General features: G+C 33.6%; 1 protein-coding gene across 2 annotated transcripts in view; it reads left to right on the forward strand.

Moving 5' to 3' along the window:
- Positions 1 to 14,892, forward strand: part of LOC145279665 (EF-hand domain-containing protein 1-like) — a 208,936-nt gene that overhangs the window by 98,229 nt on the left and 95,815 nt on the right. For both annotated transcript variants that reach the window (XM_080130919.1, XM_080130918.1), the window contains exon 3: positions 14,512 to 14,662. In XM_080130919.1, the coding sequence (XP_079987045.1) occupies positions 14,512 to 14,662 (151 nt within the window). The remainder of the gene's footprint in view (positions 1 to 14,511; positions 14,663 to 14,892) is intronic.

The following is a 14,892-nucleotide window of genomic DNA, read 5'->3' on the forward strand; positions in this document are numbered from 1 at the left end:
AAGAAGTCACCACTTATCAAGGCCCGTAGGCCACTCAAGGATGATTAATGAGGGTAGTCAATGGGACACTATCGTAGTAATTGTCAGTAGTGAAAATTGGATTACTTAAGGGACGGCTTATCAAGAACTTATTTACAATGGACTTGAAGACGACCATATTGTAGTTAGTTGGAAAGTAGGGAAACGAAAAAGAGTTCCACAGGCGTTCAGTTCTAAGAAAGAAGCTTTGCTCACGGAACTAGACTTAGGTTTAGGCAAAGATAAAGAGTGGGGAGAATTATTGATATTGGTTAGATGAATGTTTGTCATGAAAGTTTGTTAAGGGGACCATAGATTGAAGCTCAGACGAGCACTTGCCATGAAAATAATGATAGAGCAGAAACAGGCTTGCAACATCTCTTCTGTGCGAAAAAGTTTGCAGAGAAGAGAAAAGGACATCTCCTACTAGGCTACGAAGTTTATTTTGAACTCAAGGCAGGATAAGGTCTTCTATCAGCTTTTGCCCAGATGTAGCATTGTGGCAACAGTACTCCATCCGATGACGTATTTGACTTTTATACAAGTAGAGAATTGCATCAGCAGTTAGATATCTATTGGACTGGTAGAATGACCCCACTATTTTTCCAGCAACCTTGGCAACAGATATGATGTACGCATTTCATTTCAGATCAGGAGTAAAGGTCAGACCCCAAAACTTGTCAAAACATTGAGCCTTTTCAAGGCAAGAGCCATTCATTTCAATTTATGCCAGACGGAGATCAGAGCATTGATAGAAGCTTGGTTTTAGATGCATTAAAATTAACCAGCCACCCGTTTCTTCATTGCACCACATGCTCAAGATCAGAGGAGAGAGAATCCGAGAGATCTTGATCATTTATGGCTTTTGAAGTGTTGCCATAGATGGTAGTGTTGGCAGCATAAATGTCTATGAATGATCTTAGGATGTGATTTGGGAGATCATTGATGTAGATCAGGAAGAGAGTTGAGCCCAGGATGGGCTCCTTAGGGACTCCAGCATTAATACTGTGAGCTTTGTTGTCGTGGTGGTGGAGGAGGGGAAGGAGGAGAAGCAACAGCAGGAGCATTCCGGAAGATTTTGCTGGCATTTGTTTCCTGATATCTTTCTATTAAGAATTCTTTCTAGAAATATACCGAGTACCTACAGGATGAACTAAGTGAAGGTTGCCAATGTTTCTAAGTGAAAGTGTTTCTGTGAAATTCGAACCTGGCACACCCAAGTTGACAACAACTGAGCCATCGTCACCTCCCTGTTGTTAGTGTGTAGGAATGTATGCAAATTGGAGAAAGCTTGTATCGGAGTCATCAAGTCCTTTCAGTCTTCTCTGACCAAAGGCCAGACGTCCTGCGCCAGCTGGAGAATTCTGGAGAAAATTGATTTTGTTGGCCAAGTCTTATCAGAATTTCTAAGTTTGCACTGACTCACTACTTTTACATATACGTGTTACTTTTAAAGGCTCCTATCTCTACATCATAAACGCTCTGATCCCCATCTGGCATCAATTGAAATGGATGGCTCTCGTCTAGGGGAGGCCCCAGGTTTTGATAAGCTCCTGGGTTTGACATTTACACCTGATCTTAAATGGAACACATGCATCAAGTCTGTGGCCAAGGTCGCTGGGAAAATGGTGGGATCCTTCTACCGCTCCAGAAGATATCTCACTAATGATGCAATTCTCTATCTATATAAGAGCCAAGTACGTCCAAGGTGGAGTACTGCTGCCACATCTGGGCGGGAGCTGCTAAAAACAGCCTATCCTGTCTTGACAGAGTACAAAATAGACTTCATGGCTTGGTGGGGGATGCCCTTTTCTCTACCCTGCAACCTCTCTCCCACAGAAGAGACGTAGTGAGCCTGTCGTTGTTCTATCGTTATTTCCATGGTAAGTGCTCGTCTGAGCTCCATTCTCTGGTCCCCCCTCGCCAATCTTTTTCAAAAAACACTGTCAATAATTTTCCCCACTCTCTATCTGTGCCTAAATCAAAACGTAGATTCCATGAACAAAGCTTCTTTCTTAGAACTGCACGCCTGTGGAACTCTGTTCCGCTTGCCTGTTTCCCTCCCGACTTCAACCTGGATGTCTTCAAGTCCAACACAAACAAATTCCTGATGACCCCCCCCCCTAAGTAATGACACCTTACCAATTCTCCAATACTATTACTACACTATCCCTTTGATTACTGTACACACAATAACCCTTATCCCTGAGTGGCCGTTGGGCCTTGATAAGTGGTGAACTCCATGTAAAAAAAAAAAATTTCATTAGTTGAAAATACTTTAACATCTTTCTGTGAGTTTTACTTGATTTGAGGAATGAGAAGTGAAGAGGAAAGCAAATTCAAACGAAAGAGAAAGAAAGAGGGTACCAATCTACCCCATTTGATTTTTAGCATTGTTTTAGCGATTCACTCGTTTTATTAGCAGGGTTATCCGGCGTCACCCGAGATTACAATTTCTGTGATGTGTTACAAAAATAAATAAATAAATAAACACAAATCCACTAAAAAAAGATGAGGATAATAGTCCGCAGTAAATAAAATGAATAAATAATACTCATCTCAATAATTAATTCCAATTAAATAATATATATAATAAAATGTTATCTAAACTATTGCAGACTAATACAAATAATGGCTGAAGCACTCCAATTAAATAATATATATACCATTCGGTACGGACTCGACCATGGAAGATCAGATAATAAATAAACATGAATTTATAAGATAAAAAAATTCAACCTTGATCCACCTTCGGGGGCCGTGGCGCAGTGGATAGAGACATTGAATCTCTACGGTTCCAGGTGAGAATTGTCTGAAGATAGCGGTTTCAATCCTACTCAAAGCCGGCCAGAGACTTACTTGGTCAAAAACGTGATGAGACGACAACAACTATGGAAGGCAGTATTGCTGTGAGATTCGGAGTTCCTACCCCGTCGCACCACCTGACGAAGGAATAGTTGGCCGAAACATTGTGAAACAACAACTAAAAACGATGAGGGTAATAGTCCGCAATAAATAAAATTAAAGGAAATCATTTTTTAAAAGATGAAAAAAAAAGAGGAACAACGAAAGAGAAAATATAAAATAAAAAATAAAAAAGGAAGGGGGGGAAGGAATTATACAAAAAGAAGATGAAAAAAGAAAGAATGAAGGATTCAAATAAATAAAACAATTAAAATGAGAAGAAAGTAAAGAAAGAAAAACGCAAAAGAAAAAAAATTTCACAAAAGAAAGAAGAAAAGGAAGATATAAAAACGAAAGGTAACAAACAGAAAAAAGAAGAATAACATAAATAAAAATGAAAAACTTCGAAGAAATAAAAATAGAATAAATAAAACCCACCTTTTTAATTGAACCTTTTTAATTTTTAAATTTCCTCGCCTGATGAGATCAATTATGATCGAAACGGTCTGCAACATCATAGGAAGATATGGCTGCATTTACAGAAAGAAAAATAAAAACTATAATTTGCTCTCTTTGATTGAGCACTATCAACGACCCTTTTTGAAATTTAATTATTCTTAAGTTATATATACACACAATAAAACAATAGGAACATGTTAATTTCTAATGTGTGCATGACAGCTACATTGTGTGAGTTAATTGCTCATTATAATGGCTGTGTGTGTGTGTGTGTGTGTGTGTGTGTGATCATATGCAAGTTTATAGTCTTTTGCATTCCTCTGTGCCTACACTGACTGACCTTTACTGCTTGATCCCTTATTTTTATAGAAAAAACGTTGGATTCCAACGATGGTTTATTTTTATCGTGGAAAATAATTATTAATCTATGGACGTAGTTGGAAACCTATCATGTAGTTTCTATTTGAGTGTTATTTTTCTAGTTGCATCTTTTTTTTTCTATTCGAAGCCTATGTTTGTACAAAATGTGATATTTTTTTTTCAACATGTAATTTTGGGACCTTGTTTGCTTGTATTCACGTTATTAGTTCATAAATACATTGTTTAAATATATTTTAATCTTATACGATTTCTACTCGTTCATAAAACGATGTTGGTACATACCTGGGTATGCCAATTTTCACCTTTATCTAACCTTTACCGGTTTTTAGCTAAGTACAAAGAAAACTATTTGTGAAATTTCGTGGAAAGAATGTCACATAACATTGTCATAAGAGAATAAGTAACTATGATAAACACATATTTACGTATTATTTTTATTGGCAAAAAAAAAAAAAAAAAAAAAAACAACAACAGGAAAACAGAAATTATGTTTTACAGCAAATTCAATTCGCTTTGAACTAATGTTGAATAATAACCTTTATATCAACTTTTATGCAGATTATCAAAAGAAAAATCATTTAGCTAAAAAAAAAAATCGATGTCATGCGTTTGTCTGTTGTAATGTTACGTTACTTCCTTCAGGTTTATAAAACTTTCGGTTCTCTCTATTGTTCTAAACTCTTTCTCGCACCCGAGGCTATTCTCTATCTCTACAAATTTACTATCAGCCCATGTAGTACTTTTGCTATATTTAGGCTGCCAATCTTAGTCCCATTTGAGGATTCTTGATAAAGTTGCAGAAATGTATCCCTAATTTTATTGTCTCCCATCCTTCTCCTGTGTAATCTCTTTCTCACAAATACAATGTTACTAGTCTCAGACTTTTTTTTTTAATAAATGCTACTATGGTATGTGTGTTGTTGGTCTAGTGGTATGTGTTTCTCAGGAGTGTTTGATCTATTTCCTGCTATTTAGTGGTTTCCATCAATTCACTGTTTTAATACCTCATTGTTATATAGCTTCTTATTCCAGTAGCTTCTTTCGAAGAACTGCAAGGTGAAACTTCCTACTCAATGTTTTCCTCCTACTCAATGTTTTCCTCCTACGTTAGTCTTTTCAAAACTAAAGTCAATAGGCATCCCCTGTCTTTGCAATAATCATCTTTCATTCTGGTTAGCTCCTTATATGAAGTGTCTTCACGTCTTGTCTCGAGCGATTTCCATTAAAAAAAACAAAAAAAAACAGACAAAAAGTAAACACGGAACAGAGTTAGACACCAGGGTCATTTTTTTTTTAAAGTAGAGAAAAGGAATCAAAATAAAAATTGCCTCAGTCGTGAAGGATTTCTCCTCCACTGACAGAGAACAAGAAATTGAAGTGTAGCATCTGAAGAACAGATACTACACTTTGATCTTGGTTCGAAGGCCAAGGTCTTTGTTATGTGTACTCTGCCAAAGAAATCCAAGAACTTTTCGCTCTTATTCCCTATTTTTGCTTTTTGATTCTGATTCTTTTAGTGTTTCTTCAAATAAGAAAATTCTTTCATTTTCTTTCACTGATAATATCGGTTTCATATGATTCGTACTGTCGTTACAAATAAAAAGAAATGCGTTCACCATTATTTGCTATTGATCAATTAGGTATTTTATTGATCTTTTATTAATGCGAGTAGATATCAAGACAACTTTTATCACCGGTAATTCGTGTTATTATCACGAAAACAATCTGGAGCTTTTTTTTTATGTGACAGCAAAACGTTAATAAAGTCTCACAAATCAAAGATGACAAAGAAATAAATACTATGAGAACCCATATACATATCTATCTATCTATCTATCTATCTATCTATCTATCACTATATATATCTCTCACACACACACACACACATATATATATATATATATATATATATATATATATATATATATATATATATATATATATATATAGAGAGAGAGAGAGAGAGAGAGAGAGAGAGAGAGAGAGAGAGGGAGAGGGGGACAGAAAGATATTATATTTCTCTTACACTGTCTCTGTCCGTTCCACTTTTTCTCCGAAACTACTGGACCGATCTAGCTGAAATTTTGTGTGGACCTTTGTTATGATAAGGCACAACGAAACAGGAATTTTGATATCTGTTCGATGCACATTTAGGGGTTAATAGGATTAATATAGATTAGTATTTAGTGCAAAATTTTAGCATAAATTTAACGTAAAGCATTAATTCTAAGTCAACGAGTATAATTTCAAATAAGTCAATTTTTATTGAGCTAAAAATCTAATATATAAATTTGTGTGTGTGTATTATGCGTATGCATATCTAATATATAAAGAAAAGTCAATCGGATTCTCGAAGTTAGATTTTTAAAGTATTGCACCTGATAAATCAATATTTGATTTTGACTAACGATTTCTTCCCTTTTTGTCCTTGCATTAGGTTATTCACATAAGCATAATGCATTTCACGTTATTAAGAAATACAATTAAATTCGATATATTTTCCTTACAGATCTAAACAGAAGCGTGAGCTTACGCCCTTAATTAAAAAAATAAAATTTCCCATGTCTCTATTTATCTCGGTTATCAGATAATTAATTTCATATGTCTACAATTAAAATTAAACCATTTATTTATTTATTTATTTTTTTTTTTACACAGTGATCACCACTTATCAACGCCCGGAAGCCACTCAGGGATAAGGGTTCTTACATTTAAATATATACCATAATACTACGTAAAATACACATTGAATAAAAAAAATAGATTTTCGACATTTCTCTATCTATTTCGGATATAAGGTAATTAATAATTTACAATAAAAAATTCTTACATTTAAATGTATACCATAATATTGCACAAAATATTTTCCTTTTATCTTTCACTTGCTCCGTTGCTTCTAACATATGTTACTAGATGTAAATTCCTCCTTTTCTCTGGTGTATTTTTTTTTAAAGTATATGGGGGTGTATTTTATTATTCAGAAAGAACAGATCAGCGTCGCCATTTTGTATTCTTACTTGAAAAGCCTTGTAATTACAGAAATATTCATTGGGTTGTTTTCATATAACATGCATAAACGACTTTTCCTAATTACAAAACGCAAATCTTATTGGATTATTTTGCTTATCTGGACGACTGTTTTCATCTTGAGTGTTATTCTTACAATACTGAGCACAACAATGACATTGCCAAGGCTGCTACATAGAAGGTGGGCTCCCTCTTGAAAATTAATCACCCCAGAGAGTATCCTATATTTTTACAACACCACTATTGTTAGAAATCCTAATTAATTCACAATTGTATTTTCGAGTGTCACCTGCACTGAAGATTGAACCTTCAACCTCCAGAAGTGTGTAACATTACAATTTTACCATGTACTTTATCCATGTACTTTATCCATTACGGCTTGGGTTCTTTCTTTCTTTATTTTTTTTACTAATGTGTCATTACATATTAAGGCTAAAAACTACTTGAGGATAAATGTCATGGGATGGACAGATTGTCAGTTGAATGATACATTTAGAGTATTGGGTACTCTCAGATGATATGACGTTAAAAGAATCTGAAGTTAGTGAAAGTTATGATGAAACATGATACAAGAATGAAAAACACACTCTAAACTAGTGATTGAGATTGTCGGACGGACTTCCTCATCTTGGTTGTTATTGTCACAACGTTTCGGCCGTTTTGCCCTCCAGCCTTCATCAGGTGTTTTGTATCGAACTGGAGAATCGTTTTTTAGGAGTCTCGAACCCAACCCTTTATTATTATAAATACAGACAATTACACTCTAAACTAGTTTGCAAATTATTGTCTTAATCTTTATGCCTTTTTGTCGGATTAATCTTTTTCTTTTTTTACTCTTTTTCACCTCAACAAGGCACAGTGCCACTTGGACGTAAAGGCTTACTATTTGGTACCATGTCTACAGTTACACTAGGTTGAGCAGCGAGATATTTGTCTGCATTTAAATTTCTGCATGCAAGAACAATTAGGGAAGCAAGAAACTGGAAGTCTAGAAGTTTGTGGCGGAAAAAAAATTATTAGAATAGAAGGCATTTCGGCATCGAAGGATTTCTATGGTGTAGGGTGAGATTTTGTTGGTTGTGAAGTTAATCGAGAAGATGTACATCGAGGGGGTAAAAATACTATGAGTTCACCAGAGCATATGTTATTAAAATACTTGTAAAACAGGCATACGGATGCAATATTTTGGCGATGGGACAGAGGTTGGAGTTTTAGTGATAGTGTAGGACCCATAAAGTTGAAGACTTTTTATGCAAACAATGCCATTGAAGAAAAAAGGAGCAACATTTGGCTTGTTTTGAAAGAGAGTGCGTATGACAAAGTGATATACTGTGAACTTTCATGTGAAAGTCTGCATCACTTTGGTGATATTAATGTCAAAGCTATATTTCTTTATTATTTACTAATGATTAAATGAAAATACTTATCAAACCTAAAAGTAATTCATGTATAATTGTTAACGAAATCAATACAATGTCAGTTGAATGATGAAGAATATTATGAGAAGATTGAACATATAAATGGAATGAACAAAATTTGATGACTCTTGAGGACAGTTTATGAAAAGTATATATTTGCATTGGATTTAAAAACAACCATTTTGTAGCTCTCAAAGAAACATTCTTGTGACAATGTTTCTACAGATGGTAGGTTTTTAGAAACAAACCTTGTTCATGGAAATTCCGTTATATCATTATAACACACACGTGACAAGTAGATAAATTTACATTTTTGAATTTTTAAGATAAGGATTTATTATTCATATTATTTTGATTCTTCAGACAACTATTCTTATTTTGAATATTATTTTCATGACATTTCGGTTGATGTAACCTCTGAACTTCTTCAGGTGTATCTTGTTGAACTAGTGGAATTTTTTTGTCGAACCATTGGTTGTAAATATAATTTTGACAAATTTTGTATATTCATTTCTTGACAAAGGGGACCATGCGAGTTTCTCTTTATTTCTCTACTTAACGAAATTGGCATTATTCGTACACTATAATCTTGACCATGTCTGTGATTTGTTTGGTTGTCAAACAGCAATCTTGTTCAACTACGCCTTTTACTTGGTTAATGTTGATCATCAGTCAGAATGAGAAACATCTATAACTGGAAAATGTCTTCTTTGGAATTGAGAAAACCATTTTTGGCACACCCGTTTTCTAACAGCATTCTCCCCATACATATGGCAAATATTTATGTAGGTTTCTGTAGCCTTTTTTTTCTTATTTGGTAGTAAAAAAGTATCAGATGTTATTAGTGCTTCGCCTGATCTTCTATTTGAATGTTTGAAATGCAAGAAAAATTCTAAGAACTTCTCTGCTCGGAGACTTATTACACACTCATGTCAACATATTCGCTTCACAAAATAAAGGATTTGAAGAATAGAAACATAAAACGATTTTTAGTTGGTTGGAAGGATGACATTCAAAATACGAACACATTTTTTGGCCAACCCAATGCTAGTCACAAACCGTACCCCTAAGTAATCAAATTTTGTTAATTCAGTTCATCGTATTCTTCATAATTCAACTGACAATCTATCTCATTAGATCTTGTCCTTGAGTGGCTTTTATCTTTTATATGTTGTGACTCATTAAAAAGAAACAGTTACGAATTAATTACAAAAGCTTAAAGTTGATGGATCAGGTCCTGAAAGTTGTTCAAGGAATAACTAGGTTACAAATAAGGTCAGGTAAAGACAGACAACTAAACTTTAATCTCTGGTTCCTCTTTGTAAGACATTCACAGCAAGAATTCGTCTCTCTACTACAGCTGAAAAAAACTTTTGTAGCCGTTGATGTTTACATCTCGGCGTCCAAAATGAAATTACTAAACTCGTTTATGTATACACTATACTGAATAAAAACAAATAATTATATTTTGGACCAATCAGAGAACTTTCTGAATTTATTTAAAATGATCTTTCTGGGAGCCATTTCAATCCCTTAAACCAGTTGAACCGGAATCCATGGACCAGTGTCCTTGGCGCCCTTTTGTTGGGCTTTGAGCCTCCTGGAATGTCAACTCACGCATACACATACTTACAAAGTATCACACACACACACACACACACACACACACACACACACACACACACACACACACACACACACACACACACACACGGCTTGTATCTTAGTTATCGTCTGCTCATTTAAAAGCAACTTAGTCACTGAAATAGTCTTAACATTAATCTCTAAATTTTCTTTCTAATATAAAAAACAATGAACATTGATTCTTATTAACAACTTTTAATGAAATATAATTCATCAGAGAAGTTTTCATTACGATTTTCTGTCCCGGAACACACAATACTTAAATTATCAACTTTGGCTTTTTTCGATATCTCAACAAATGAATGCTCTTTGATTTTATAAGCATTGTAAAATCTTCACGAACATTCTATGTTTTCTCTTTTGTGAATATATACCTTCAGAACTCATTATTTTGTTTTTGTTTATCGTATAACGTGTCTCCCGTTTTCTCACATTTAATTATAAGCCCTATGAACCTTTTTCACTGAAAATATTTCTTTGAAATCAGCTCATCTCAGAATTACCTCGCTCAAATTAAAACACCTAAAGAAACCATTCTCCAAACTGTCCTTTCCTCTTCCGTTTACAAAGTATCAGGTATGATTTCCATGAACAATTTCTTTACAAAAATATCCCACCCATAGAATACATTACCATGGGACTGCTTCTTTGCAGACTAGAATATCGTAGTCCTCAAATCCAATGTCAACAAATACTTGTCATAAACTGTTCTCATAATTAATCAAATTTTGTTCCTTATGTTTATCGTTTTCAACCCTTTTATAATATTCTTCATCATTCAACTGACAATCAATCCATCTCATTAACCCTTATCCTCGAGTGGTTTTGAGCCTCAATAAGTGATGCCTTATTAGCAAAAAGTAAAGGAACAAAGGAGAAGGGAAGTTGAACATAATTATCTGTTGAGATGGAAGCAGTAAAAGGCTATCACATCCATTATTATTTACCAAAAGGAATCCAAATTATCTTTTCTCAAATCATATTTTTTTTATGGATGGAGGATAAAAAACTCAATGCATAAGTGCAGAATCACCTATTATATAAAGGGCAAATGTCTGTATGTTCAGCTAAAACTTGAAAAATACACAAGCACCCACAAAGTTGCTGTTTTAATCAGTATAAACCCATATGAATTTTAAAAATAATCCTTATCTAGTGATCAAATAAACATTTATGTCATTTAATGTTATTAAGACGTACATATCTTTTAATGTTATCATCTAAAGGGAGGTAATTCCGATTATTTTTCACAGAGTTATTTCCCTTATGGAGACTTGAGTTAAATGTGTGTATGTCAAGAAAGAGGAATGAGCTGGGCAAAGAAGAAAGAGGGGGACGAAAAGGGGAAAAAGGAAAAACAAGAGAGGGGGAAAGAGAGAGAGATAGAAGCTATGTCACACTTTTGCTTCAGGCAATGCTGAGTAACCGTGCTGGTTATTAAGTAAAAAGAGGTAAAGCAATATAAAGTATTTGGTCATTCGAAATAATTTCAAACACAAAGTGAAACTTTCTAAACCAATCAAATCCCATTTTTGTTCATACTTGTCACATTTGCAGATTTATATAAAAACTTTGATTACCAAAACATTGACTTTAGATATTGGATTTAGTAACTCCTAGCAGAACCAGTGTCCTAGCGTTGCCTGTATTGAACATAAAATAATGATTTAACAATATTAACTATTACAGATCTGGAGTATTTTGCAAATATATGTTGCTACTATTTAAAACAACTCTATAATTTTTCCCATCAACATTGTAAGTAATGGGACAAAATATAATGAAACTAAGGCAGCCTCTAGAGCACTAATGAAACCATGATTAGAGATATCAGATCAGTATACTGCTCAATAAACAAAGAAAATTATGTATATTTTTACAGGAAGTAATTTTTACATACTAAAAATGTTGAATCTCACAGACAGTATTTTAATGAACATCTCTGAAGTGAATACTATTTTCGTTTCAGTGTGAAAAAAAACAGGCCTTTTACTCTCAGCATTTATCCCACTGACGTCAGTTGATAAAACAAAGTAGTAACGAGTGTTTCCTGGAATTTGTCTTATATATTATAAAATTTGGACATTTTTTCACCTACTTTGTACATCTATTATTTCAGTTGGCTTAGACTTGTTACAACACATTATTTCTTTCTTAAAAGTTGATTGCCTGTTCTAGTCGGGGACCCACAGGGGACTTCACATATCTCTCTGCAGTGACTTAGCCCACAATACCTTGTCGTCTACATTTGATTGTAGTGAATCTACTGTTGATTTTATAAAATTATTTTAATATAATGGCTTGAATTAAAGTTTGAAATGCAAGTCACAGATTATGGTTCAATTGTGCTCTAAACAGAAACATCCATTTCAAACGTGCCCCCATCATATCAAATAGCTTATTGTTGATTTTATACATTGGACCCTTCTGCTTGTATGGTAGTTAAACTTCTCTAATGCACTTGCGATGTTAGGCTGTAAAGAGTGTTAAGTTTGATCAAAATAGAACTGTCCCTTTATTAATCAGATTTTTTCGATTATTGATTTTCGATACTTATTGGAGGCATTCCGCTACAAAACCTATCTAAGAACACTCTGAAGAACATAAAGTACATTTGTGTGAAATTTTATAAAAATCGGCCCAACAGTTTTGGAGTCCATAGGGAACACACACACACACACACACACACACACACACACACACACACACACACACACACACACACACACACTCTCTCTCTCTCTCTCTCTCACACACACGCACACATTGCCTTTTATATATAAGTGGAGATACTGCAAGTTTTGAAAATATATGTGGTAATTAAGCTATATAAAATTTTTATGGTTTCATCTTTGCGAGGATTTACAGGCTATTACATGAAAACGATGTTAGTTTGTGTTTTTATATATCGCCGTGTTGCTAAGTTTGCTAGTTAGCCATTCAGATTCTTTGTTATTCATTCACACACCAATTTATCGCGGCCAATGGTCGCACATTTATCAGGTATAGGTTCATTTGACCTCTAATTCACACCCTTTTTCGTTTGTTTTTAGAGAGGATGAGTCCTTCTTTTCTTTGTTTTAGAAATTGACCTAGTTTTAATTTAGATGTTTTTCGCACACATTTTAATTTATACTAGTTTATTTGTTTATAAATTATATTATTATTATTATTATTTTCATCATCATTGTTATTGCTGTTGTTATTATTTTCATCATCATTATAATTATTATTATTTTCATCATCATTATTATTGTTGTTGTTATTATTATTATTATTTTCATCATCATTATTATTGTTGTTATTATTATTATTATTATTTTCATCATCATCATTATTGTTGTTGTTATTATTATTATTTTCATCATCATTATTATTATTATTATTATTATTTTCATCATCATTATTATTGTTGTTGTTATTATTATTATTATTATTTTCATCATCATTATTATTATTATTATTTTCATCATCATTATTATTGTTGTTGTTGTTATTATTATTATTATCATCATTATTATTGTTGTTGTTATTATTATTGTTGTTGGTGGTGGTGGTGGTGGTCGTCAATAGGTAACATAGTAAATTGAGTTTTATTTATTGTATGTCATAAATCGTTTACAATGCGCATCGTGTTTTCCATATTAAATTACCCATATGAGGTTGATATGTTGTTAACCAACAAACCAAACTCGATGGATAGATAGATAGATTTATAATATGGAAGGTAAATAGATGGATACATACATGATGATTGCAACGTCTTGTCAGACGAGTGCCACTCCCTCAGACACTTAAAGTCTATGAGCCCCAAAATGACTTCCATTGCCACAGGACCATTTTAATAGACAAATGCCTGAGAGAGTATCTATACCCCGATGATGTTACAGAGTCTTAGCTTTGTACGACAGCTAAGTCTTTCTCTCGGTTCAAAATGTTGAGATCCAGCAACAAGCAAGAGCAAGATAGCCAGCAACAAGTTAAACTGCAGACCAGCTTAATGCGAGACTGGTCTCCCACTTTATGGTTTTTTAAATCAGAGATTTGCTTCTCCTAGAAAGGTTGCCTTCACCACGGCTTAAGGGAGCCCTCTCCACCCCAAACATACACATACATATATACACACACACATGGTGCAGGTTTCAGAATTTTTGAGATAAGGATTGATGATGTGTATTGTATGGATTGTTTGGACTACAATTCTCATCTTGGTTGTTATTTTCATGTTTCAGCAATATAAAGATGCACCAGAAGGTGGAATGTTACATTGTATGAAAAAAAAAAAGTTAATCTAAACGCACACACTTATAGCATTAGGATAATACTGTCGTTACTAGAAATATGGAAGATAGGAGCGTTTCTATATTCTTAGCACTAAAGATTGTTTTTGTGGAAAGCTTTAAATAAGGGGTTTAAAAAAGTGCAGCATTAAGAATTGATTATAAAAAAAAAAAATCGAATTAAAAAAAAATATATACATATTGCAGCATTACGAATTAAGTTATACATTTATTATATTTTTTACTAGAATATTTTTTTCACAATATAGTTGAGAAAGTGATCTATAAACTGTAGTAATTGGATACATACATACATACATACATACATACATACATAGATTAGTAGCATGATAAACTCATCTCTTTCCTTTGTTTTACAGGTCCTTAGATTTTTCTGCTATTTCAAAGAGACAATACATGAATCCCCACAAGAATTCTACAGAGTGAGATCATGTCAAATCTTTTATTATTTGGAAGATGACAGCATTGCTGTTACGGAACCAAAAGTTGAAAACAGTGGAATTCCACAAGGTAAAGAGAATGATTATGGTTTTGTTTGTTGCAGTTTTCAAATTGTGTGTGTGTGTGTGTGTGTGTGTGTGTGTGTGTAATATTAAATATACGGCATAATCACACTAACACTAAGTTAAGCATCACTGAGCCTGGTCAATATAGCATAATCATGTTGAGACATCAGTTCGCACTAGATTAGCGAAGTTAAGCAATGTTGAGCCTGGTCAGTACCAGAAGGGTGACCAATT

This window comes from Euprymna scolopes, chromosome 7 (genome assembly GCF_053919585.1).
Source record: "Euprymna scolopes isolate OS-2025 chromosome 7, ASM5391958v1, whole genome shotgun sequence".
Lineage (NCBI taxonomy): Eukaryota > Metazoa > Mollusca > Cephalopoda > Sepiida > Sepiolidae > Euprymna > Euprymna scolopes.